We start from the raw sequence: 26,958 nt of genomic DNA on the forward strand, positions 1-26,958 counted from the left end.
ATAGACGGAACCCGTCATGAAAAAGAGAATCGAGGAGCAGAGAATTTCTCGGACAATATTTGATTTCTTCGCCCCCTCTTGACTAAGATATTTGGTGAATATAAGCAAATAGCTCATAAGGTTTGCTAAGAGAGCAAGCAAGTTCAATCACGATAAACACACTCGCCTAATTTTCTCCACCTAAACTTGAAGCCGCCTCAGCGTTTCGTAGTAAGCTATGTAACTACCCTGCCAAAGACTTCAATTTCGTCGTAGTCCTTTGCCAAGCCCTGTTTCCACAAACAACAGCTGACTATGTACAATACTTACAATCTCAATGAAACTATAGACCGTCAATCTTGTGGACTTAAATTAGTCAGCAAATACATTGATTAATGATATAAATGAGTTCCACGCACTAGAACCTTTATGGGCCGTTTAGTGAGGCAGTGAGTTCTACTTTTTGTCGGGCTTTTCCACCCCAAAGCTCTAAGCCTTTGGGACCTTTCCCTTGCGAACTATTTAGGCACATGCTGTTCATATCTTCCATGCGATGGGGCCATTAAATTAAGTAGAAGTTGAAAACTTGGAAGCAGCTTCTTCTCAGCCAACGCATTCTAAGGGAATCACTTGGCTCCATGCCTTCCCTTAGGAAAGCCGTATGGGGGGAGAGGAAAACAGGGACCGGGTCATCAATTATGAGGTTTATAGGACGCGACCCCTTTTCTTCTTTATATATCAATAAATCAGACTGCCGGCCATTAAAAAAATAAAGAGAGCTAGATGTGAGCTCCACTTCGCACTCATGTTAAGAGCTCCGTAGAATTGCTGCAGCCTAGCCTTTTCCACTGCAACTAAGGGATTCCTCTGTGTATGATAGAAGACTGCTGAAGGCTAGATAGCAGCGAGGGGAAGATGGGGTACGAGGCAAAGCTGGTTAGGAGCTTCAGCCGCTTCGAACCACAGAAGCTCGGACTTGGATTGCTCGCCGCGTGTTTTCTGGTCTCGTTAACCTACATTTCGGTGACCAATAACTTTGCAGTCCATTTTCCCATCTGTGAGTTTCTCATTCTACAACTCTTTGCTTTTTTGCTCTTTTTTCTTTTCATTTTTTTTATCTCTGTTCTTGCAAAAGATCCTCATTTATCTGCATCTTACAAGATGTGGTATTGTCAGATCTTTAGTTCTTATCGCTCGAACCTCTTTTGCAGTAAATTCCCGGCAATCATCATCGAAGCATGCAGCGGAAACCGGCCCTCTGGTCGAAACTGCAATGACTTCTCCACAGTTAGGTAAGATAAAAGCAAATATCTCTTTTTTTTCTTTTAATTTAAGAAAAAAAAATTGCAGTTAAGCATGCTTAAACGAAAGTAGTATTAGGATGCATGATCTCATAGGAAGTCTTCGTGGTGGAAATATTTCTAAATATGGAGAGGAAGAGTAAAGAATAGGCAAAAGCAGCTGAGCTTTTAGACTTGGCAATGAGGACTCTGCTCCCAAAGTGTTGAATCAATAGAGGGCACAATTGGTCTTTTGAAAAATATCGATAACAATAAAATAAAAAAGAATATTGAAAATTTACTTGTCTGAGTTAAACTAATGAGATGTATATATGTATGTCCTCAATTTGGGTGATCATTGTTTTCCTCTCAATCAATAATTGAACTAGTGAAATGTATGTCTCTTAATTTGGGTGATCATTTTCTTCCTCTCAATCTTTAGAGGCGGGGCTCGAAAATGCGACGCATGAGAGCCGGCCAAGCTGCGACGATGCCAACCCAAGATCAGGTCTTTGTGGAAAGAATGATCTTACCGAGATGCACCAGAATTCTTCCTCCACGGCTTCTGATGTTCCCCCTGCGAAAGAAGATCTTTCAAACAGCACTAAACAACTAGGCGAGTAAAACCACTCTTCTTCTTTTTGCTTTTATCTGCTACCGTTTTTCTTTTCGAACCATGGAAAATTTTGCAAAGGTCAAGTCATTTGAGCTAAAATTATTGTTCGTGGTGAACCACCCGGCTCGGGTTGATTAGCTGATGCAACAAGTCTTGCTTGTAGTAACTAAGATCAATTGCGATCGACCTTGTTGATTATTACAGGTGGTGAAAAGGTGACATGGGGAAAAAGCTTACCATGCGACCCAAAATCAGGTCACTGTGAAACGGATAGTGATGGTAGGACCCAGAAGAACATGACCACCATGGTTGATTCATTGCCTGGACCAGTTACCACCAGTTCCATCAAAAAAGGTATGTTTTTATGTCCTTCAAGTACAATTAATCGAGAACCATGATCCAAATTATTGCTGTAAAGAAAGAGGGAGGGGAAATATTAAAAAAGAAAGAAAGAAAGAAAAAAAGGCTGAGGAACTCAGTGAGTCAGCCGACTCGACTCACTGAGTGAGACGCTCATGGCGAGTTTAGTATCCAAGGAGTATAGACTGTCGATCTTTAAGATGACTTCCTTGTCTGATCTATTGTAGACTTCTTCTCCTGCTTGTAGATGAACGGATTGAGGATTTGGAGGCTGAGAGGAAGCCGATGTGCGACACGTCGGCCCGGAGATCCGACGTCTGCGAAATGGACGGTGATGTGAGGATTTTGGGGAAGAATTCCTCGGTGATATACGTGACACCCTCTAGAATTGGTGCATGGGGAAGAAATGAGTCATGGAAGATCAGACCTTATTGTCGCAAGACAGACAAGGCGGCCATGGCTGAAGTTCGGGAGGTATCCGTGAAATCATTGGGAAATTACGAAGCAGCCCCTCGCTGCACTGTTAATCACACAGTTCCTGCCATCGTCTTCTCAATTGCAGGATACACTGGAAACTACTTCCATGCCTTCACCGACGTGGTCGTCCCACTCTTCCTGACTTCCTACCAATACAATGGAGAAGTACAGCTTGTTGTGACCAATTTCAAAGTTTGGTGGATTTACAAGTACCTTCCGATACTAAAGAAGCTCTCTCGCTATGAAATCATTGATTTCGACAACGATGAGAGAGTGCATTGCTGTAAACATGCGATCGTCGGTCTGAAAGCCCACAACGACTTGAGCATCGACCCCTCGAAAGCTCCGAACGGATATTCCATGGTCGACTTCACAAGGTTTATGAGGAGCGCGTACTCGCTGGAGAGGAGTTCCCCGATGAGGATCGGTGAACATCCCGGTAAGAAGCCAAGGCTGCTGATCATAGCAAGAAGTCGAACGAGAAAGTTCATGAATCTAGACAAGATAATTCGGATGGCAGAGAAGTTGGGCTTTGAGGTGGTGGTCTCGGAGGCCGACAACAATGTGACTCGGTTTGCGCATGTTGTGAACTCATGTGACGTGATGATGGGGGTTCATGGTGCCGGGCTCACCAACCTAGTCTTCCTTCCGACGAACGCAATCCTGATCCAGATAATCCCTTGGGGTAGGCTGGATTGGATAGCTAATACTTACTTCAAGTATCCGTCCAAGGAGATGAAACTGAGGTACTTGGATTACAATATAACTGAAGAGGAGAGCACGCTTATAGATCAGTACCCTAGAGACCACGCTGTCTTCAAGGACCCCTCGTCAATTCACAAGCTTGGATGGAATGGTATGATGGAAATATACCTAGTGAAGCAAAATGTAAAGCTCAATATCAGGAGGTTTAGGCCTGTTCTGATAAAAGCCCTTAAGCTTCTACATCAACGATAGAACAGAAGAGTTAGATTTAGTTTATCGTACATTTAAAAGTTTTCACTTCAACTGCTCATTCTTTTCTTCCCCAAGGGGGTGGCAAGAAGGATGATTTACAAATTGTAATCTTGCCGCACATGGAGAGTCTATATATATATGAACTAAATCATACTGAGAAACTACAAAATAATTCCTCAATTGTTTGGTGTTAGTTTGTCTAATCCTGGGTGCCACACTAACTGTGACCTTATTGGTTGCTATACTGAGCTTTTTCTCATTTAGAGAGGGAATCCAAAAAAAAGAAAAAGAAAAAAAAAAAGAAAACTCTTTTTGAGAGTAAAAGGAGAGATAAGGCATGCATGTATCAGTATAAAGTGGTCCTTAGGAGCTGCCACATGGTCAAGTCCTTTTTCTGAAAGAAAAGTAGAAAGAAAGAAAGTGGGTAGAAATAGAAGCCACAGCCTAATTGATTGTATGTGATGTTCCAATTACACCCCTTCTCCCGTGTCGGTGATCATGATTTAAGTACTTTATGATATTAAGCAGCTTCAGTTTCTTTTTGTCACATATTACTTTTTGAGACTCTAATTATGAAGAATAACCCATCCACATGTAGATACAAACTGACAAGTTTAAAATTCATAAAGCTCTCATCATTCAGCTTATTATATATTTATCTAATGGTCAACTTCCTACCTAACTCAATGCAATCGGCAGATCCACTATATGAAACGCGGACGGCTGGAAGCCTTTGTAACGTGCCATTGGAATTCTATTATCATGATTGCATGTTGTGCTAGGTTGGCAGTCCAGTATCTGTGGCTAATCATGCGGCATCCACGTACACATTGCAAACGTGTGCGTTGGTGGATGGAGTAAATATCATAAGAGTTGCCGGAAAAACCTTAAACAAAGGATAGTAAAACTGTCTCCTCGGGATCCTGGCATGCACGTAGAACATACTTTTTTTTTTTTTTACTTGTATTCATGTGGACGTGTTGGAGGAACCGTAGGCAATGGCTTTTAACTGCCAGAGAATAACGAATTAGTTTAAACTTTCTGCATGTTTTGACTCCTACGATAACGTCCAAGGTCGTGGTGTGGGGTTGGCTGTACAAACGAGCCCACCACCTTTCGCAATTTTGTTGTATCCGGATGGGCTTCGCACATGTTTCCATTAAATTTTCCTCCTTAGGCACCGACTCTTCTTCCTTTCAAACAAACGGACACTTGGCTGGGAAAATTCAGAGTCCTTATGGGGGTAGGTTTTGGAGGCTTGGATGGGTGTCGGCTAAGGGACTCTTTTAAGTCCAATTGCCTGCCAACCAGGACTTTGTGTGATGAAGCTGGATGGAGACTTTGCCTGTCCTTTTTCAATTAGAAAAAAAAGGACAGAGAGGTTGGGTTACTCTCGAGATGTACGTATTTAGCTCAAAATACAACTCAATTTCTTTCTCTAATTATTAAAGTGATAGTATTTGTAATTTGTTGTTCATTTAAGTTTCGATGCAAGCATTCCTGGATGGAAGCAAAGATTGGTTTTAACCACATGTAGCACCAAACATGCCACTTTTTGGGTGTCTCCAATGGAGACCCAAAATTTGATGCCTTCGAGCTTAATGGCAGGCAGGAGTTGAAATAGGATAGCAATACTTTTCCACAGTTTGCCGAACTCATGAGATATGTAAATTATTCAACAAAACGCATGGAGTGTCACCATGAAAGATGACAACTAGTAGTTATTAGACATTTGTTGCACTTGGGAGGATAAGTTGTCACACTCAACCTATTGATGACAAAGATATTGCTAGCAAAAGCATTGCAATGGAAGTACTATTTTTACTTTTTTACTCTTTTGAGCCAAGCACTTGTTGAACATTAAGACATGGAAGAAGTGACATACCATCTATTTTGACATGGCCAACATAAATAATTCTTTTTATTAATCATCCAATCTCCCTAGATAAGAAGTAGTCAATTTTTCTAGTAATTTCGATCCAAAGCATGCATATAATAAATATGTCGGTTGTAGATCGGCTATGATAAATTAAAGCCCGGCATCATCAACCCGACAGAAAAATGATGATGATAGACAATGACAAAAACAAATGTGAATATATAATGATCATTTTCAGACTATACATCTTGTTGATAGTTTTAATTGAAAATTGCAACTATGTACTGCAACTTGCTGGCGATGCTTGACAACTAGTTCTGTTGTTAGTATTAGAGAGAAACTGCACCGGGTATAGTTTATACTTCATAGGAATCATACGAAAGAGAGAGGTATTTTCTTACAGAAAGCTGGTGGTCCTCTAGGGATAAAAGAAAACCCCTGCAATGAGACAAAAAGAAGCCATCCCAATGGGTGAGGCAATTAAAATATATTGCCGGACTATTTTGTATTTAGTAAACCCTTATAGTACTATAACCAAAATGGAACAGAGCATTTGCTTTGATCATATAGATTGTCACATACCGGCGCAATTGATCAATCCAAATCATCTGAACTTCAACTTAATTTGTGCACATTAGCCATAGCAGATGGCTGATAAAGATATTCTGTTACTTTGCCGCTTTTTAAAGCTACATGACAGGATTAGTCCTCTGAAAAGTGAACCTCTTAAATGTTTAGATAGGGCACCTAGAAGCTAGCTTCTCTAATTCCATTCGCTAGTGATGTTGAGGCCTTTGCCAAGCTTGGCCAAGTGATCCACTTGGGTCCATCCGATTTTTAGGAGTTAGGACTTCTAAATTACAAAGAACTTAGAGCTTGACAACACTTTGGTCTTCTTCCTCACAAGTATAAGCCACATGCCAAGCTATTCATTCCATGTGGAGGTCATATTAGAATAAAATGATGAGACTCGCAACTGCTCTCCATTCCACCTCCTAGGTGGAAAACCAAGGATCCAATCTATAACTTGCCACCGCAAGAGTTGGTAGGTGGTCGAGTTATTCCATTGGTCAATTATGGAGTCCTTATCAATATGACCATGTTTCCAAAGAATCCGAATTACTTTTCAACACGAAGAAAAAAAAATATTAGGAAATCATGAAGTAAGCAGGGCGGAAACGACTCGACTTCTGAGATGAATAGAAGAGTAGACGCGGCAGCCTAACCACCACCTCCCTCACTAACCCTCTTCATAAACGCTGCCATCTTTCTGCGAGTAATGAAAGATTGAAGGTCGCGCCACACCAAACATGGCAAACAAGTTCAAGCTGGTTAGGAACTCGAACCGAGAGTCCCAAAGGTTCAGAATAGTAGTTTTTGTAATCGGATGCTTCCTCGTCTCGATGACCTTCATTGTGGTGTCTCAACCTCAATCCATCCCTTTTCCCATCTGTAAGTTTTTCAACCTCGGCCATGAATGGCTTTATGAATTTGATGAACGCAGCTTTATATCATCGGCTGCTTTTGATATGGATTTGGTTGAATTCCATGATTAAATTCTTGTGTTTGAGCACTTACTTGATGCTGAACAACATTGCAGTGGGTTCAAAACCAAGTGTTCATGTGGCTCCAAGCACCCCCAAGGCCGAAGATACAGGGCATTCTCAACGACTGGGTAAGACGCTTGCACAACTAGTTCTTCTGATGATATGTTTGGCATCGAATTGTTGGGGTTTGATGATTAAATAATGTTTAAGATTTACCAAAGATTGGGAATCGATGATGTCTTTCTTCAGGTGAAATTTCAGGACAAGACAATGCAACAGAGCACAGCAAGCAGGAAATGGGTAAGGCAATCCATTTAGATACTTTTTTTTTCATTCAAAAAAAAAATTATTAATATGTAACTTAAAAGATTGCCTAAGTCTGACTAAGCTTGTTTGCCAGAGCTGTGTCTTTTAAATTGAAATTTTCAATGTAGAAATAGATTAACAGAGGAGAGTTATGTGGCTTCCCTGGTGAATTTTAAATGGCTCTAGGGAGGCTTTGAGGGGTTTTTTTTTTTTTATGAAGGGAGGTTTTGTGTGATGAATCCTCATGTTGAACTCCCATTAAATTTTTTTTTTTTTTTCATGTTTCAGAGAGCAATAATGAGATTCAGGAGAAAATAATAGAAGGTGATGACTTAAGAGCCCATCAAGATGAAGTGGGTGGTGAAATTAATTCAGCTCAGAAGGAAACTCTGAGAACTACAGATAAACTAGGTATGCCTTTTGCAGCTCACATTAGATTGTTGTTGAATTCAATAGGTCTAGCTTGGCTCACAGTCCTCAAACCAGAGATGATAAGTTTTTAAACCATGATAGCGAACCTTGTCCTCCTCCATGTTACAGAGAGCAATAACAGCATGCAGGAGATAAGCACGAAAAGTGACGAGTCCAACTCCCATGGAGGTGAATTGCACAGAAAATTTACACTCCCAACAATTTCAAACTACACCATCAATGATTCACTTCAAGTAGAAAATGCTAGCAATGCCGAGCAATTAGGTACATCGATCGCTATTGACATTGGACTAGACAAGTTGAAGGCGATGTGGTTTTTATTTGTTATAGCTCACCTTTTCCTTGATGTCACAGGGAAAGAAAATGAGACCACCACATGTGATCCCAATTCTGGTGAATGTGATAAGGATGGGGAAGCAGGACCCCAGGGGGACCCCAATCCTGCCATTGCCGATCCAACTCAGGAACAAAACACTAGCAATTCCAAGCAATTAGGTACATTGGCCATCATTAAGATTTGTTGGCTTTCAAATCAAGATAACTAGCACCATCGTAAAATGGAGGAAACTACTAGGCTCTCCAAGTTTTTTTTTTTTTTTGCCCCTCTCTTTCTCCTTAAAATAGAAGCCAAAAAGAAAACAATTTGGAGGGGTAACAGAACCAACTCGTAGCATTTAATACATTGGTCAGAAACATGTAAATTTAGCACAAAATAGAACAAGTCATTACTTTACATTGGTTTGAGGAGCTCCATTTCTGCATCAAGATGAAAGCATTACTTATCATGACTAATTTTTTGTTTTTGGCTTAATGTGAAGGAGTGGGGGGTCAGAATATGATGAATTCAGAGAAGAAGCCATTATGTGATTTTTCTCACTACCGAGTAGACCGATGCGAATTGGAAGGCGACATCAGAATTCATAGGAACCCTTCCTCTGTTATATCCGTGGAATCCACGGAGAGAAGCAGTGAATCATACCGCATTCGGCCGTACCCTCGCAAGGGAGACAAGATTGCTCTTAGCCGTGTCACAGAAGTGATGGTAAAATCGAGCAAAGACGGTCCTCAATGCAGCATAAACCACAACGTCCCTGCCCTAGTGTTTTCGGTTGGTGGGTACACAGGAAACCTCTTCCATGACTTCACTGATGTAATGATCCCCATCTTCTTAACCGCCAGCGAATTCAATGGGGAGGTTCAGTTTGTCATAACCGAGACCAGGCCTTGGTGGATGAAGAAGTATCTAACTGTGTTTCAGAAGCTCTCTCGGTACGAAATCATCGACTTCGACAACGATGACAGAGTTCATTGCTTCAAGCATGTGGCTGTGGGTCTTCGAGCCCAAATGGAGTTCACCATCGACCCCGCACAAGATCCTAATGGCTATACCATGGTCGACTTCGCTCGATTCATGAGAAGCGTCTACTCATTGGAGCGAGACGCCGTGACCAGGATCGAAGAGCACCCCCACAGGAAGCCAAGACTTACGATCATATCGAGGCAGCGAACCCGAAAATTCACAAATGTTCCTGAGATAGTTCGAATGGCACAGGATCTGGGCTACGAAGTGGTGGTTGAAGAGGCTGGTGTGAGCACCAACGTAGCTCAGTTTGCAAGAAACATTAATTCTTGCGATGTGCTCATGGGAGTGCATGGGGCTGGTCTCACCAATCTGGTGTTCCTCCCAATGAATGCAACCATAATCCAGATAGTACCATGGGGTGGGCTGGAAGGGATAGCCATGTTCGACTTCGGACATGGAGCCAAGGCCATGAAGCTGAACTATGTGCAGTATAGCATCAGCGTAGAAGAGAGCACCCTGACAGAGATATATCCAAGAAACCATCCTGTGTTCAAGAACCCCACATCGTTTCACAAACAGGGGTGGGTTCTTCTAAGGGGAACATTCATGGACAAACAGAATGTGAAGTTGGATGTCAACAGGTTCAGGGATGTTTTGTGGAAGGCCCTCGAGCACATGATGCAGTAGGTGTTTGTTCGAGGCTTTGTACACCTTTCACTTCATATATATTTTTTTTCACCAATTAATTCTCATTTATGCTGAAGAAAGATGATGTCTGCAACTTGAAGTTTAGCTGTAATGATGGATATATGATTCCTGTTTTGAATATTCTTGTAGAGGATACTGGGTGGTTCGACCACCCTTTCATTCAACTAAAGAAATAAGGTGTAGAGGATACTGGATGATCCTTGTAAAAATATTTTTGCAAGCTTTTCCTCATTTCTGTCTATTTTTTTGAATCTTGGCCTCTGGTGTGGGATAAATTAATCCTGATGTCTTATATTAACAAGACTGAATTAGGTGATGCCCTTCTGATCACACACCGACTCTCCTTTGGCTCAGTCTTCTTCGATCACATGGCATGGTGATTTTTTTTTTTTTTACTTTTGTCGACATATCCGCAGTTTGGTTGTTCCTTAGAAGTATAATTACAGATTCAATAATAGGATACGCTCTATTATTACTCAATTAGTTTGCCGACGACATGAAAAATTGTTTCATCCAATCAAAATTTTTAATTTGCAAACTTGGTTACAGCCTAGTAATCACACCCACTCTTTGTCTTAGGAGACGATTCTTGGTTTGAACTTTGGAAATGTTTTCCATGAGTTTGGTTCGAGTAATTCTAATCTTGATACTTTAATTTGATATTAGCATCCCTAGCTACCAGAATGATTTACAATACTGCAAGTTTCATCATCATAAAGATTAAAAAATAAAAAAAATAAAAGAAAATTAAACAGTTGCTATTGGCAGATCATGATAATGCAGTTTTAAATTATTATCTTAAGTTAAAGCACCATCTCTCTCTCTCTCTCTCTCTCTCTCTGCGCATTAATTTTTAAGTGCAGGGTGGTTGTACAGACCCTACCATGGTCCTTGGTTACTTAAGCATTCACCTCAAGTTCATTGATAGATGTAGCAAGACGAGAGAATACAAAAGGAAGAAAACAAGCGAATGAAAACAAATCAAAGGAGATAAACAGAAACAATCCTAACTCTTTTATTTTTTTGAGCAAATTCAACTCTTCAATCGATTTTTTTTTTTCAAAAAAACACAGATAAACACAAGCAAAATGGATCATCTAGGAGGTGCGGTTACATTGCTGTTAACTTTGTCGCAAACCTTACCCTTCTCTCCAGAATTGCGATGGTGCAACCATAGGTTATTAGCAAATTGACAAGGCTCGTTGTATCAGAATATGCTTCGAATAATCTATTGCATAACATGTGGATGTATCTATATATTTGGACCTTCCTATGGTTAACATGCAATTGGAACCCATCACATGGCAAGTAGTAGTCCCCAAATGCCACCAATTAATTGCATTTGTGCATGTTAGCTGGCCACCAAGGGGAAGCATGAGCACAATCATAGCCTTTAGGCGCGTTGTGGTGGTTGGGTTGGCAGTGTCTAGAAATAATTTTGAATGGATTCTCACGTTGAGGCTACCCTTAGGTTGGCGCGTCTCGCTACGCCTTTATTTCAAGCTTTCACAAACGCGTAACGCGATGAGGGGGAGGTGTTGATAGGTGTGGTCTTGTCGTTTGTAGGCAAATCTGGAGAGCTACCTCTTTTCTTGACATAAAAAACTCCGAAGATGCTCCATCCTACCAACTACTAAATGCTGAAATATTGGCATTTTTCATGTGGGAAGAACACATATATCACATCCAAAAGCGATTTGGTAACAAATAATTATTAGTTTTGTGGAGTAAAAAATATGCAATTATTGCTGTGTCCTTTCAATTCCTTGGATGCCTTGAGGTGAAGTAAAAATAATAAAAAAAAAAGAATGTAGGAAAGAAGAAGCTTATCATTGTAGAAATGATAAGAACATCGCAAATAAATATTAGGTCTTCATTGATTTGTCAAGGATGTGCTAGTTTATGGAATAATAGACCAAATAACATGCATCAAAGTTTTCAAACCAAAAGCAACTATTCCTAGCGTTCGCAATGACATTGTAGAAAAATTCAATTCAAGAATTTTTTTTTGCTCTCTTTGTTTATCATGTTCCGCTTATTGCGGGGCTTCCTAGTCAAAATTCTTTGAAATTGAAGTAGCTTTAGAAATCAAAATATTCTTGTTTGGAAAATGACTTTTGTTAAATGATTTTGTCGGCATTCAAGCAGTTGCATCCCTTCAATCTCTTGATGCCCTAACAAGACAAACATGAATTTAAAAATAGAATGCAGAAAAGAAAGAATCTTGCCGTTGTGGAAATAATAAGAACATCGCAAGTAAATATTAGGTTGTGATTGGTTTGTCAATACAGTATCATGTTGAGGTATCACTAGTTTATGGAGTAATAAACCAAATAACATGCATGCATGCATCAAGTTTTCAAAAAATAAGTGACCATTCCTAGTGTGCGCAATGAAAAATGTAGAAAAATTTAATCCAAAAACTCTTTTTTTTCTCCCTTTGTTTATCATATTCCACGTATTGCGGGGCTTCCTAGCCATGGTGCTTTGAAATTGAAACAACTTTGGAATTCAAAATACTCTTGCCTGAAAAATGACTTTTGTTAAATGATTTTGTCCACATTCAAGCAGTTGCATCCCTTCAATTTTTTTTGATGCCCTAACAAGCCAAACATGAAGTCAATAATAGAATGCAGAAAAGAAGAATCTTGTCATTGTGGAAATAAAAAGAACATAGCGAGTAAATATTAGGCCGTGCTTGGTTTGTCAAGACAGTATCATGCTGTTCATGTGCTGGTTTATGGAGTAATATATAGACCAAATAACATGCATCAAGTTTTCAAACCAAAGGCGACCATGCCTAGCGTCCGCAATGGACACTGCAGAAAAATTCAATCCAAGAACTCTCTTTTTTTACTCCCTTTGTTTATCATGTTCCGCCGATTGCGGTGGCTTGGAAATTGAAGCAACTTTGAAAATCAAATTACTAGTGTCAGAAAAATGACTTTTGTTAAATGATTGTGTCCACATTCAAGCAGTTTCTTGATACCCTAACAAGCCAAACATGAAGTCAAAAAAATGCAGAAACGAAGAATATATCCTGTCATTGTGGAAATAATAAGAACATCGCGAGTAAAGATTAGGCCGAGCCAGAACACACTCGTCTGGAAAATGAGTTTTTCTGAAATGATTTTGTCCAAGTTCAAGCAGTTGCCGACAACTCGCTACCAGACAACACTTTTTATCTGTACACCAGAAATTCCTCTACTGCTTTTGGCCAAAGAAACAGTAGAAGAAGCATTTGATCTCTAAGAATATGGACCCCGAAAGTTCATACTGCTTTCACATGCCGTATTTAGTTTGCCAGCCACGGTCTTCACGCCATCTCCACAGGACTCTTTTGCAGGAATCCTACATTTCCTCCATTTGGACCACTTGACTGTGCCCGGGGAAGCTCTTTGGTTGCGTGTTTCGGTATCCCACAGTAATTTAGGTCGCTTTCTTCTCCCATGCCAGTAGGAGATACTGAGCTTTCTCCCTCTCTTGTTTTCTTTCTATAATCACAAAGAGAACGTGATATGCGTCAAAGGGTTTACGATCCTTCCTCGCTAGTCGACAGTATGGAAAAGATTCGAAGTTTAGCTGCCAACTTGACGTAGAGGACCCGACGTTCACATGGACTCTTTCTACTGCGTTTCTATCGAACAGTAGTTTTATACAGACTTACGATGGATCTATCTTTGCTTTGGAGATCTGTCAGATTAGCTGGGCCCGGAGTTGGATCTAGATGTTGAATGAAGCCTCACCTAAGATTCCAGCTCGAAGCAATATAAAATTATGTGCATGTCTCGGCTCAATCCCTGTCAAGTCCTTGTTTGCTGTGGTGAACCAGGGACCATTGAAGATAAATGTTAGGCATCCATTAAAATCCTGAAACATGCCCCGGTTATAGGGCAAAAATGTGGGACAAGTCATGTGGCTCGGTGTCCACCAGTTTGGTACCTTGCCAAACAAGTTGAACGACCATCAGACTTGGTGGTTGCAGTCTATTTAATTCAAGCGATAATTATTAATATCTTACGAAATTCGTAGGCATGCACATCTAGCGGTGCACCGATGCATGCCGGATGATTAAGTCCACGCGAATCCAATTCAGATCTAGATCTAGCATCCATATATAGTGTCTATACAACAATCATTCATCATTTTAAAAAGATAAATCGCATGATGCATCATTAATCTATGACTTCTTTTCGAAGCATCATCACATGTACGTGTAGCTTGATAGCTATTCTTTTAGATCTGTAAATAGGAAGACACTAGTCATTTCAATAAGGGACTAAACTATTTAGATAGATCAAGATCTCATTTTATCAGAAAAAGTTGACCGGTTTTCTAGTAAAACCCAAATCTATTGATTTTAGACTTTAGATTTGATTTTTATTTATTAGAAAAAGAGTATAAAAGTTGTATATAGGAAAATTACATCACATGCAACCTTTGGTTTCACTGCTCTCTAGGAAGTAAATATATGCACCTGTTCTTGATTAGGCACACTAGTTTATACATGGATGAGGGACTAAAATATAGATGGCCACCTAAACAAGGGACTGGAGCATATATTTTTGGCCTCTATGTCTTGATCGCTAAATAGCATTAGAATAAGGATTGGAAAGTTATTTCCATGGATCCATACATGTGCCTACACATACATACACATGCACATGCATGCGCGTGACCGGAGTTATAAATAATAAGTTTTAATTGTACCGTTATACCATGCACATTTGTTGCATAATGAGAGCAACCGGTATTCTCTAACATCTCGGTAGTCCTTAACAAGTTAATATTATTTAAATAACGACAAGACTAAATAACTTTAAGATTCTTTGCGGCATTTTTCATGCTATATCCTCAAAGCGCAGGTATGTTTCTAGCTAGCTTTTTAGAAATTGCAAAAAAATCCCTCCCTTTCTGAAAAGCATCCTTCCAGTGCCTATGGCTAAATTCAGACATAATCCCAATAAGATTTCTCGCAGTTTCAACTTCATTGGCCCTTGCAGAGGGAAAAAATAAACTTTTTTAGTTTTTGGAGGTGTAACCAGGGAAAATCCCATCATTTTAACAGTAAGCTTTCCCAACCATTTACTTTTCTCCATTCCGTAGCAAGTTCGCTCAGACGGTACCGTTAACTTTGTCGGTACCGTTAACTTTGTCGGGTATACTCTGGCTTTCAGCCCTATAGCTTGATTCCGGTCGAATTCTTCTCTCCTTATCTCAAAGGACAGGGTGAGCCCCACCAGCCTTTTTCCAGGGCCATAAGAAAATTATTAGATAGACTTTCCCATATTGGAATCATTGCATTGCATAAAGAGATGATGAGACCTCAGATTAATTAGATGGTGATGTTGTTCCCAGAAAGAGACAAAACCAATGAATGAGACAGAGATGTTTGGGACCTCAATCTCCATTGCAAAATTAGACTCTCATTTATTTATTATCTTGATTTGCTATTTTGCTCAGATCATTTTACCAGCATGGCAGCATAATTGACGAACCAAAACCACCTAAATTTTTACTTAATTGAGAAATTTCTTTAATTTTTATTATTATATTTCAAATGCCAACAATAATAGGATTAATCTCCCAAATGCACAACTCGAAATCATCTTTTATGATTAGGTTACTTAGAGAAACCATCCTAATTTTTACTTGATTTTTCAATGATATCCAACGCACGTTCCAACTCTTTCATTTCATATACCTTGTTCTTCTTAAGAAGCAAATAGTATTTCCTATCAATTTGTCCCTGCCTAGAATGTGAGCAAATACATCATTTTGGCTATCTTATGTAGAGCTGAATTTGGTTTTTCCGGTGCTCTCATTGTCACTGTGAAGCTAAAGGGTATCATACCCTGGAGATTGCGGAGAGAGTTCCATATTTTTGAATTGTTGTGTTTCAAACATCAATTATAGGATTAGTCCTCCCCAACGTTCATCTAAAAATCATCTTTAACAACTAGATTGCTTAGAGGACTCAGGAAGTTGTTATGTCCAAGTTTTCGGCCCCATGTTCTTTAGACCTTTGGGAAGCTTGGCCAGCTGATCCACTTGAATCCATCCACCGGTCGAATCCTCCTAATTTAACTGCATAGAATTTATCCTCCCAAATGGTAGGATTAGTCTACTTGAATCCAGCAATCATCTCTCATGGAAAACCTAGGAGCCATGCAGTTCTCTGTAAGCTAAGCAAGAGTTTATAGAATAAGGAAGTGTGGGTTGTGCGTAGGTCAACTATGGTAATCAGGTTGTTGACATTAACAAGTTGAAAACGAATCCTATAGCTACAGAGAGTAAACATATTGTGGAAAAATATTTCAGAAGATTGAAGGTTGGTGCTCCAGCAAAGATGGCAAACAAGATGAAGTCCACAAGGAGCTCCGGCAGAGTCGAGTCCCGAAGTTTCAGACTAGCAGTGTTCATCATCGGATGCTTGGTGCTCTCCACTTTTGTTGTCGTCTCTAAACCTCAAATAGATCCTTTTCTCACTAGTAAGTTTCTCTTCAGCATTGGTCCTGCATTGGGTTACTTTCAATTGCTTAATTGCTCTGTTTGAGCGTGCTGCTAATGCTGAAAGGTATTGCAGGGAGTTCAGAGCCATTAAAGCCCATAGGTCGGAATAATCTTGGAGCCAAAGGTACAGCAGATTCTCCAAAATTGGGTAGGCCACTCAATCCTGTACTTGTTCATATGGTTTTTGTGTTTAATGTTGCAATCTTGAGGTTTGATTTCATTATGTACTCTCATAAGAAAAATCAAATGAATCTAACAGAAAATTTCAAGCACTTTCGAGCAATCTAAAGAGGTCGTGCATACATATATCAACCATTATTCCTAGTAACAATGATAATAATGATAACAAAATGCCAATGGTGGTGATGATAGTGGTAAAGGTGGCGGATGGCAACAACTGTAAACATAATGATCCTAATGATGATGATGAAATAACCAGAACATTTAGGTTCTAAAGAGCGAAAATGGATGGTGATGCTAGGCTCCCCAAAGCTTTTTTTCGAGTAATTACTTCCCATGTCTTGTTTTTTTTTAAAAAAAAAAAATTTGGTTCGCTTCATGTGAAGGTATGAAGGGAGAGAATATGAATCGAGGGAAGCCATTGTGCCATGTTTCAGAACGACGAGGAGACCTGTGCATAATGGATGGCGACATTAGAATTCATCAGAACACTTCCTCCATTATACTCGTGGAACCCAGTGGAAGAAATGAATTATGGCGAGTTAGACCTTACCCACGCAAGGGAGCCGACAATGACTTCAACCAAATTAGAGAACTGACGGTTAAATCGAGCAAAGAGGCAATACAATGCACCATAAACCACAGCATCCCTGCTATAGTCTTTTCAGTCAGTGGATACACAGGAAACCTCTTCCATGATTTCACCGATCTTTTGGTTCCCCTCTTCTTAACTGCTCGCCAATTCAATGGAGAAGTCCAATTCATCGTGACCGACGTGAAGCATTGGTGGATCGACAAGTACCTGCCCGTGTTTCGAGGGCTCTCCAAATACCAACTCATCGAATTTGGCAGGGACGATCAGGTTCATTGTTTCAAGCACATGATCGTGGGTCTCCGACGCCACAAGGAGCTAAGCATCGACCCCACGAAGGCTCCTCATGGGTATTCTATGGTCCATTTCACTCAATTTATGAGAAGCACCTACGAGTTGGGGAGAGACACCGTAGCTAGAATTGAAGAATACCCCCATAAGAAGCCAAGGCTGCTCATCATATCAAGGAAGCAGTCACGGGCGATCACAAATGTTAAGAGGATAGCTCAAATGGCAGAGGAATTGGGCTATGAGGTGGTTGCTGCCGAGGCCAATTCACTGTCTAATATTACTCGTTTTGCCCAAATAGTTAACTCCTGCGACGTGATGATGGGAGTGCATGGAGCTGGGCTCACCAATATGGTGTTCCTCCCACCGCAAGCGACGGTGATCCAAATAGTACCGTGGGGCAGGCTGGAAACAATAGCTAGGAAGGACTTTGGGGACCCAGCCAAGGACATGAAGCTAAACTACTTGCAATATAGTATTAGTGCACAGGAGAGCACTCTGATGAAGCTGTATCCTAGAAACCACCCTGTGTTCAAGAACCCCTCCTCATTCCACAACCGTGGGTGGGATCTGGTGAAGACTACGTTCATGGAGAAGCAGAACGTGAAGCTTGATTTGAGCAGGTTCAGGGATGTTCTGTGGAAAGCCCTCGAGAATCTCATGCAGTAGAAGAGTGCATGGTGGCATTAACCTCTTGGAGAACCCCTTTTCCATGTTTGAATTCATTCTTTGTGGTCAAGAATGTCGTGTGCTTAAATAGTGTCGCAAGAGAGAGAAGGCTATGGTGCAATAAATTACAAAGTGGTGGACTAAATGTGAATCTCGAACTAAGTACGCCACTATATATGTATACCCTTTTTCTTCTTACAAAATTTTATGTTTGAGAGGTTTTTTTTTCTTTTTTCTTTTGTGTTTTTGGAAAAAGAGATGGAAACATTTTTGTCTTAAATTGAAACAAATAATAAATCCAGTGGCATGGTTATTTCTTGGTTAGATTGTACATCTTTTTTTATTGATTCTTTTTCCATCAAGAACAAATGAGCTGTCGGCTTAGCTGTCTTGGAAACATGATTGAAAGCATCCGGAATTTGACCCACCAAGGAGATGGCCGCTACCATTCCTTGATTAGCTGGCCATTGACAAAGATTGATTGACCAAGCCAATAATTGTAAGCAATCCATCTCCATTCACATGAAGTTTAAACCTTCCCGAGCTACGAGATTTAACCTGATAAAAAATCCTGAAACAGAGCATTGATGAACGAAACAGAGCAAAGGATATAAATTTGATAATACTTAAAAGCTTGCTTACGAAAGGTGCAAATTTACGGCTAGCTTTCAACTCTTAAGCGGCCTAGAAAATACAAAAAGGTGTTAAGCCCGTATCCCTCTCCGAAAGAAAGGGTCCAAAGCTGAAAAAATAAACCATTAAAGGGCTCCTCGCATGTTTATATTGTTATTCTGGATTTCATAATACACCACTTTTCTTAATGAACACACTTCCTTTGAAGTCTCCCTTGGGAAATTAGCTAATAGCCAGGCAAGCACAAGAAAAGTCAATTCATTGGTGATAGATTTCATTCAGCACAATGACACGACTCACCAATAAATATCAATTACACTGGTGATCTTTAGCTGGAAACCAAATGTAAACATGATGGTTGTACTTTTTTACACTTTAAAGGCCCGGCTCTACGGAGGAAAAAAACAAGGGAAAAATAAAACAAAGAGAAGTCTGGGAAGCCTTGGCCGCCCAGCGTGGGACTAGACAGGTTGTTGGCTTGGCCATCTCCAAAAGTGTTTGATGGAATAGCCAAGTTAGAGTCCACAAAATTAGGCCGGTCTTTATTTGAATTCTTTTTTTTATTTCGTGGCCTCATGGCAGATTCACCCATGCAGAGCGGTGTTATTTGGCGTCGCCTCGCCGGTTGCCGTCAACTTTTTGGGATCCACCCCCCGTACCGTGTAATAATGACAAATAGAAGGATTGATCCCCGGGTGGGGAAGGCATGTCATTTCCAGAAGCCGTTAGGTAGCAGGACAATTATTGGTAGCTCCAGCCGCTGGAGTTTTAACCACCGTGTGTCGTTTGGCTTTTGATTTCCTGGAGAAGAAGAATATAGGATAAGTCACGAAGCATATACATACATACATACATACCTATATGGAATCTTGTGAACATCTTTAAACAATAAGAATCTTAGAAGTAATATATTGGGGTGTAAATGTGCTGGGCTTTTGACCACGAGATCAAAAGGCCCAAAAGGCATCTTTCCATTAGCTGGATGCAAAATTGAAGAGCACAGCTGTTAAATTCTTTCTCATCTTGCATTATTCTGCATCCTCTGGCTGTGATGTTGGAAGGGCAAATCAACTTTGGACACTAGAATGGTGTGCGTCGCAATCAATAATTTATTTTCTAAAAGCATGAAAAAAATCATTTATTTATCTCTAATTTGAAAAATATGAAATTTACTATTTTTAGCTAAAAAAATTAGTTGAGAGCAACAATTGTTACATCAGTTGGTTGGCACGTCTTGTCCAAGAGCTTACGCCATAAGAGAGAGAGAGAATTGGATCAGAATATTGCAATTAATGGTGCTTTGTTGTATGCTCAAAATAGCTTATTGGTAATGCTTAATGTCCTTTTTCGACCCTCTGGATGACAGAACTAGATCATTATGATCCATTCTTGGAGTCAAAAAAAGTTAACATATTTTCATGGGCAATCTTTGGTTAGTCCAAGCAAAACCACCGACAATCACCTAGTAGAAGTGATGTAAGCTCCCTACCTGAGGTAACCGATAAACATTCCATGCAAGTGGTTGCATTCTAGATCGTGCTTTATGGCATAAGCTTATTGAAAACTTGGTTACCTAATAGTCTAAAGTGAACCATGAGGTTGTTGGTTCATGTGGAACCATGATGTGGTTTTTTCTACCAATCAAGGACTAGAGCTTGTGTTTTGTACAAATGTCAAGTATGCAAGATGTCCAGTTACATGTTTTCCTCAAAATTGGTTCTGCAATTCTTTTGGCTCCTTTGAACATGAAGTGCCGTAGCTGAACTCCCCTCCGGCTTCAGTCAGCTTGTTAATTGTTGCCACTCCTCTCCTTCGGGTTGATGTCTCCATTTAGAACCCTAATGAGCCCGTTCCCGCTATGTATACATATGTATATAAGAAAAGGTTAAATTTGTCATTCAACTTTGTTTCTAAAGTGACATATCATGATATGTAGTCTTATCTCCGGCCTTGGTATGTTAATCAAAACTTGTAATTCTTCACATATCTGCCGTTCGTGTATAATTCAGATCATATTGAAGTCAGTTAAGCACGAGTTAAGCATATTGAAATCAACTTTGAAATATGCTTGAGCATCACTTCCCTCAAAATTATATGCTTGAGCATCAAATCTCAATTCCTCTTTGTAGTTATGCGCGAACTATTGTAAGTTAATGCTCCTGGACCATCCTTTGTTTATGTCCACCAATACACCAACTGAAAAGGATGCCAAATATATCCCCTTTATTAAAGGCAGATTCTCTTTTTACTAGTTTGGTAGGTTCATATCATCCCATTATTAATAACCTTCATGGTGGAAAGTGATGAAAAATTGTGAATTAGATTGTTAGTCATATTGTTTGCTCAAATTAGATTTAAATTATATTGTCTCAACTGCATAAAATGTATTAGTCCCCATATTCCACATTCATGGACACAAATATGTATCTTTTCCATTAGTCTGAGAGGAATAAAACAGGGCAGTGATGGAAGCAGAAGAAATTTTGCTTGATGGCTATCTACACCATTGAAAGTTGATTGAACCTCGAAATCACTTCTTTTGCCATATTTTTTTAACTAATAATGTATAAAAGTAAAATTAACATCTTCTGATGCTTTGCACCATACACTCATATCGATCATCTTACAAGAAAATACAAAATCATTACAATATTGAAGAACCCAAAAAAAAGAGAAGAAAAAAAAGAGAAATGAATGGGGATCGAGGAGATCATCTAGTTCCAACAGTCAAAAGACTTAGCTGGTGACATTGTGAGGTAGGTGCTTGAGAGCTTCCATCAGAGTGTTCCTAAGCCTGCCCAAGTGAGGCCTCACATTTTGATTGTCCAAGTACACAGACTTGAGCGTATTCCACCCCTGTTTGTGGATTTTGTAGGGGTTCGTCAGCACAGGATGGTCCTTGGGGTATTGCTCGCTGAGAGTGCTCTCATCCGCTTGGATTTTGTACTCGAAGTAGTTGAGCTCTAATTCCTTTGCGGGATCCTGGAAGGTTTCTCTGGCGAGCCATTCCAGGCCGCCCATGGGCACAACCTGAATGATCACAGCCCCTGCAGGGAGGAAAACCATGTTGGTGAGCCCGGCGCCATGGACTCCGATCATCACATCGGCCGAGTTCACTAGCCTCGCAAACTTGGCTACTTCGGTGCTAATATCAGGCTGGCCGATCCTCACGTCGAACCCCAAGCTCATTGCCATGTCCGCCATCCCCCTCTCGTTCAAGAATTTTCTTGTCTTCTGGCGAGACAGGATCAACAGCCTTGGCCGCCTCCTTATGTCCCATTCATCCTCCGGAGGCGCCGCGGTTGCTCGTTCCAGTCCGAGTGCCTCTCTCAGCATCGCTTTGAAATCGACAATGGAGTATCCAGTAGGAGTCCTCGAAGCATCGACGCCTAGTACCTTGTGGAAGCTCGGCCCCATGATCACCCGAGGGAAGCACCGCACCGTACTCTCTTGCTCGCTCTCCACGTCGATGATCTCGTAGTTGGAGAGCTGCTTGAAGATCAAGCTGAATTTGCTCACCCACCACGATTTGAAGTCGGAGATCAAGAAGTGGACCTCGCCATGGAACTGATAGGAGCTTATGAAGAGCGGGACTAACACATCGATGAAGTCGTGGAAGAGGTTGCCGGCATAGCCTCCCACAGAGAAGATCATGGCAGGGACTGTATGGTTTGTGGTGCATTCGGGAGGCAGATGATGGCTGTTTGATGCTTTCAATGACCATTCTTTTACATTGGCAATGGCTACGGCATCATTCTTGCGAGCATAAGGCTTGATCTTCCTTTCTTGCCTCCTCGACATAGGTTGGACAAACACAGTGCGAGAGCTTCCATGCACCCTTATATCGCCCTCCGCATCGCAAGTATCGGATCTCTTGCTTGTCTCGTAGCATATCGGTTTCCCCATGTCGACCGCGGTGCCGTTTCCTTCATCATCTTCATCCTCTGCAAATCAAAATTAGCAGTACAACCTTTAGGACAAAGAGGCCTCATCCATTTCTCGATGGTTGTCTGAATTATTGAAAAGGTCTCTTAACTTTGACGAACCTTTCGCTGGATGTTATAATTCAATGATTTTGTGAATAATTCATAGATTATTTACTCCTCACCAAAAAAAAAAAAAAAATTCATAGATTAATTACTCACACCCTTCTTTTTGACAAATATTAGATTGTCTACGTAATATCCTTGACTAAAAGAACAACTAACAGCAGCTAATTGTTGAAATTTAGATTGCTGTCAACTGTCAGTATTTATTGTCATCTCTGCCATTCTTTCTCTTGCGCTAGCGCTTATATCATTGCATTCTCTAAGTACATCTGGAATGGAAGCTACCTTGCAGATCCGTGACCATCAAAAGATTTGTTGCTGTTGGTACCATTAATTTCGAGGGTGCCTGTGATTTCCCTGCAAGAGCAATAGTTCTAGTTATATAAAAGATCTCAAGAAGAACTAGAAAGAATTCCCTCAAAAGAACTAGAGACAGAGACGGACCATATGGATACGAGCAATAGCGAAGCTTGATGAGAGAGAGGATGGAAAGGGAAAGGATCATGGATGCTATGATGAAGGCATTCCCTATCCTCCAGGGCTCTGGCCTGCCAAAACTCCTTGAAGTCTTCATCTCTCTTCCTCCTTGTTTCTCTTTTCCTCCCGACTCCCTCCTCATCGCAGTCTTCGACCTTCGGAGTTCTTATACCAAGGGAAGGTAGGCGATTAGTTTATTTTGGCGTTTTTTTTTTTTTGGTTTTGAAAGGAGACTACATATCATAGGCGAAAAGGTGAAGGCCAGTTGCAAAACGTTTATAGCATACCGATTGTTCTTAATAACTCTTGCACAAACTAAGTCCAATCAACAAAAGACTCTTGTACGAGGAAGAGACAAAAGAGTGAAGAGGTTTGTTACCCCTAACTTAGCTGTAACTTCTTTTGATCGCAATAGATTCTGCCATTCTGGTTTCAAAACCTCTCTGTAAAATGGAGGTGGGTTTCCACTGCTTTCTCTCACAGGGGGAGGGGAAAAAGGAAGGAAGGAAGAAAGAGTCCAAAACCTAGTTACCGTTTTAGACATTCGGCTAAGTCTAATAATTGCATTGCTTTACATTAGGGAAAGATTTCAGTTCAAATATCTCGGTAATGATTCCTGGGTGCTCAAGTTGACCCAAGTAATTCTAATGCGTGGTCCTCTCATCACTATTTTCGGAATAACCAAAAACGAAAAACTTTAGTCTCATTTTTGATAGACTTGACCCTTTGACAAGGACACTAATTATGAATGACAAAATTATCAAAGAAACAGTTTTAGTCTTCTGGAATTTTAAGAACATCTTTCTTTATCAATAAATATTATTATAGCGTTAGTTTAATCTATTGAAAATTCTAGTTCTTTGCTTAAAGAAAGTAATGAGATTATAAAAAAAATGAAGTCCAGCCTATTAAGATTCAGAAAGATTAGATAGGAATTCCAGATATGCTGCCTATTAAAAAAACTAGGCAGAGTTGACATGTAGAAGCTTGGACAGCTCAACTTAAATGGCAATAGTAATTCAGTGCGTGTGTGATATTCATAAGCTGTTTGGCTTTTATTATTCTGTTAAATATTTTTAACAGAAGTAAGGGATTGTCATTTTCAAAGTTGGAACATTGAGCCTGAGCTTGATTGATGCAGGATCAACTAGGGGAAGATGCTCCTGATATTTCCAAACCTAGCTATAGTTTTATTTTAAATCATCGCCGACACTCGATCGATGCCATCTCTTATAAAGACATCTTGACCACATGGCATACAAAGATGAGGGGCCCTTTGGAACTACACTATTTTTAACAGAAGTAAGGGATTGTCATTTTCAAAGTTGGAACATTGAGCCTGAGCTTGATTGATGCAGGATCAACTAGGGGAAGATGCTCCTGATATTTCCAAACCTAGCTATAGTTTTATTTTAAATCATCGCCGACGCTCGATCGATGCCATCTCTTATAAAGACATCTTGACCACATGGCATACAAAGATGAGGGGCCCTTTGGAACTACGCTATTTTATCCATGTCTTCTAACAACCAAATTATGATGGCGGAGTTGACACGTAGAAGCTTGGACAGCTAAACTTGATGGACTTTTCATGTGCTTGCAAAATAGGAAGCAACTGAGAATGCTCATGTCAAGGTCTTGAAATATTAACAAATTCCTGGTAGACTTCCCCTTTTTTTTCGCATATAACCCCCTAATATTAATTCTCAAGAGAAAAAGAAAATTTAAATGAACTTTCCTAGAGAGCCATATAAATGTTTAAAATGGCTGTCGGTGCATACTGCATAAGAATTACAACTTGTGAAATTTATATAAGTCTACCCTCTCTTTTTTTTTTGCATATAACCCCCTAACATTAATTCTCAAGAGGAAAATTAAAATGAACTTTTCTAGAGAGCCATATAAATGTTTAAAATGACCGTTGGTGCATAAACATCACAACTTGAGAAATTTATATAAGTCTACCCCCCTAACCTTCTTTAAGAGAAAAAGAAAATTAAAATCACCTTTCCTAGAGAGCCATATAAATGCTTAAAATGACTGTCGGTGCATAAGTATCACAACTTGTGAAATTTATATAACCCCTTAACATTCTTGAAAAAGAAAATTAAAATGAGCTTTCCTAGAGATCCATATAAAATGTTTAAAATGACCATCGGTGCATAAGCATCACAACTTGTGAAATTATAATTAATGTTGACACTGAAGCTGACTTGCCAACTTGCATCAAAAGCAAAACATGAAAAAAAAATAGGACTTGGAAAATGGAAACATCAATCTATTTAAGTATTTGGCATCTTAGCCAACACGATTAGCTGTGTGTATTGCAACCTTCCAGCATGACTTGAATCAAGCTATTATTGCTACCATTTAATCCATGGCCCATGGGACCATTAGTTAACGGCTAAGACTAGCTAGCAATCTGAATCAATTGTAGAGGTCGGCTGGCAGCCAACCTTGAAGGAAAATGTGCTTAGAAAGTGGCTTTCCTTCTTCCTTTTCCGCTTACTTTTAATCTCTAGTCTTTCAGGCTTGCGTGATGTGTTTGTTCACTCTCTGCTTGAAATGGATGACTGGGTTCGCCATGGATTGCATCAAAGTATGATGATGATGATGAGTATGGACAAATTAATGATCTTCGTTTCCAACTACAGATGTTTTTCAAGTCTTTAGACTTGCCTGAAGGCAATGGTACATAGGAGGTTCTCTAAGCATGAAAAGGCTTTATATTTATCTATATTGGCCAAGAACAAGTAAAGGTTACACATGAAGAGGCAACTTTTGATCTCATATTAGTATATTGTGTGCATGCCCGTTTGGCTTTGATCCGATCTTACTCTATTATTATTTGTTTTGAAAATGGCATTTCAACTCGCATAAATAAGACCCATAGAAGCCCATTACAATAAAAAACATCGTCCAATGCCCATTTCCCAACAACATTATGCAGTCAAGACTAGAAAATATCATGCTTATCTTGATTAACGGAGACTGGATCAATTTATTAATTTTGCATCTGGAATGTATTTTTTTTGTTTTTCCCCTTGCTGTGGAGAACAACAGCCGGATTGGCACCTACTGAGTATGAACTCCAAGCCTCTCACCAGTTAAAACACTTACCACGGCCCTGTCGACTATCTCGAATGCAAACACAGGTATGCATCAGATCAAAATAGTCGAGCTTGAGAGATCCTTACAGTAAGAATAACCAATATAAGATGCAGATGGTTAGATTTTTAGAATGGGGACAAAATGCAATAGTCTATTATGATGACAAAGGAAACAAAAGACATCCTAAAACAATGCAAGTAAATTAGTAGAAACATAGAGTTACATGAGCAATTCATATAAATTCTTGACACGCATTGTTTTCAACATCAAGTTGCTGTTTTTCCCTGCAGAAACTATATGTTTTCTTAATCTAACTTCAAAAAATTTGTTGAAGGTGCAGGTGATAAAGATACAAGAGACCCAGATTCCTGCAATATTTAGCAGGGCTCACACCATCCTAGTTTAAGAAAAAAAAAAAAGAAGAAGGATCAACAGAACGTTTCTCAACTTGCAGTTCTTCTCTAAACCCAAACTGTATTTTAGAGGGAAGAAGGTTCAAATGATGGATTGAAACATATAGCTAAGTTTCTTGAGGTAAAAAAAAAAAATAGCTATGATGATCTACTAAAATATTTCAACTTTGCTACAATGGTAACCAATTG

General features: G+C 39.9%; 4 protein-coding genes across 7 annotated transcripts; 3 read left to right on the top strand and 1 right to left on the bottom strand.

Annotated features, from left to right (window-relative positions):
- The first annotated feature begins 408 nt into the window (after window positions 1-408).
- Window positions 409-3,849, top strand: LOC113461232 (beta-1,2-xylosyltransferase XYXT1-like). The gene is made up of 5 exons (XM_039128650.3): window positions 409-1,036; window positions 1,191-1,271; window positions 1,702-1,875; window positions 2,080-2,229; window positions 2,483-3,849. Exons 1-5 carry the CDS (start codon window positions 895-897, stop codon window positions 3,667-3,669), a joined length of 1,734 nt encoding a protein of 577 aa, XP_038984578.3. The 5' UTR covers window positions 409-894; the 3' UTR covers window positions 3,670-3,849.
- Window positions 3,850-6,313: 2,464 nt separating this feature from the next.
- On the top strand, window positions 6,314-10,075 carry LOC103696198 (alpha-1,3-arabinosyltransferase XAT3-like). 4 transcript variants are annotated; one of them, XM_008777736.6, is made up of 7 exons: window positions 6,314-7,000; window positions 7,149-7,223; window positions 7,345-7,395; window positions 7,690-7,812; window positions 7,942-8,097; window positions 8,188-8,328; window positions 8,652-10,075. In XM_008777736.6, the coding sequence occupies exons 1-7, from the start codon at window positions 6,859-6,861 to the stop codon at window positions 9,821-9,823; spliced, it is 1,860 nt and encodes a 619-aa protein (XP_008775958.4). In that variant the 5' UTR covers window positions 6,314-6,858; the 3' UTR covers window positions 9,824-10,075. The 4 variants fall into 4 exon arrangements, with proteins under 4 accessions (XP_008775958.4, XP_089786934.1, XP_008775964.4 ...); XM_089930808.1 differs by lacking the exon at window positions 7,690-7,812; XM_008777742.6 differs by lacking the exons at window positions 7,942-8,097; window positions 8,188-8,328.
- Window positions 10,076-15,498: 5,423 nt separating this feature from the next.
- On the top strand, window positions 15,499-18,404 carry LOC103696188 (alpha-1,3-arabinosyltransferase XAT3-like). The gene is made up of 3 exons (XM_008777727.6): window positions 15,499-16,335; window positions 16,431-16,505; window positions 16,924-18,404. The coding sequence occupies exons 1-3, from the start codon at window positions 16,194-16,196 to the stop codon at window positions 18,084-18,086; spliced, it is 1,380 nt and encodes a 459-aa protein (XP_008775949.4). The 5' UTR covers window positions 15,499-16,193; the 3' UTR covers window positions 18,087-18,404.
- Window positions 18,405-21,236: 2,832 nt separating this feature from the next.
- LOC103696170 (alpha-1,3-arabinosyltransferase XAT3-like) lies at window positions 21,237-23,775 on the bottom strand. The gene is made up of 3 exons (XM_008777713.6): window positions 23,213-23,775; window positions 23,054-23,125; window positions 21,237-22,663 (listed from the first exon to the last, which is right to left on the bottom strand). The coding sequence occupies exons 1-3, from the start codon at window positions 23,385-23,387 to the stop codon at window positions 21,456-21,458; spliced, it is 1,455 nt and encodes a 484-aa protein (XP_008775935.1). The 5' UTR covers window positions 23,388-23,775; the 3' UTR covers window positions 21,237-21,455.
- Between the last annotated feature and the right edge of the window lie 3,183 nt (window positions 23,776-26,958).

This window comes from Phoenix dactylifera, chromosome 5 (assembly GCF_051530095.1).
Source record: "Phoenix dactylifera cultivar Ajwa chromosome 5, Ajwa_hap1_PhDact_Kaust_v1.1, whole genome shotgun sequence".
NCBI classification, from domain to species: Eukaryota; Viridiplantae; Streptophyta; class Magnoliopsida; order Arecales; family Arecaceae; genus Phoenix; species Phoenix dactylifera.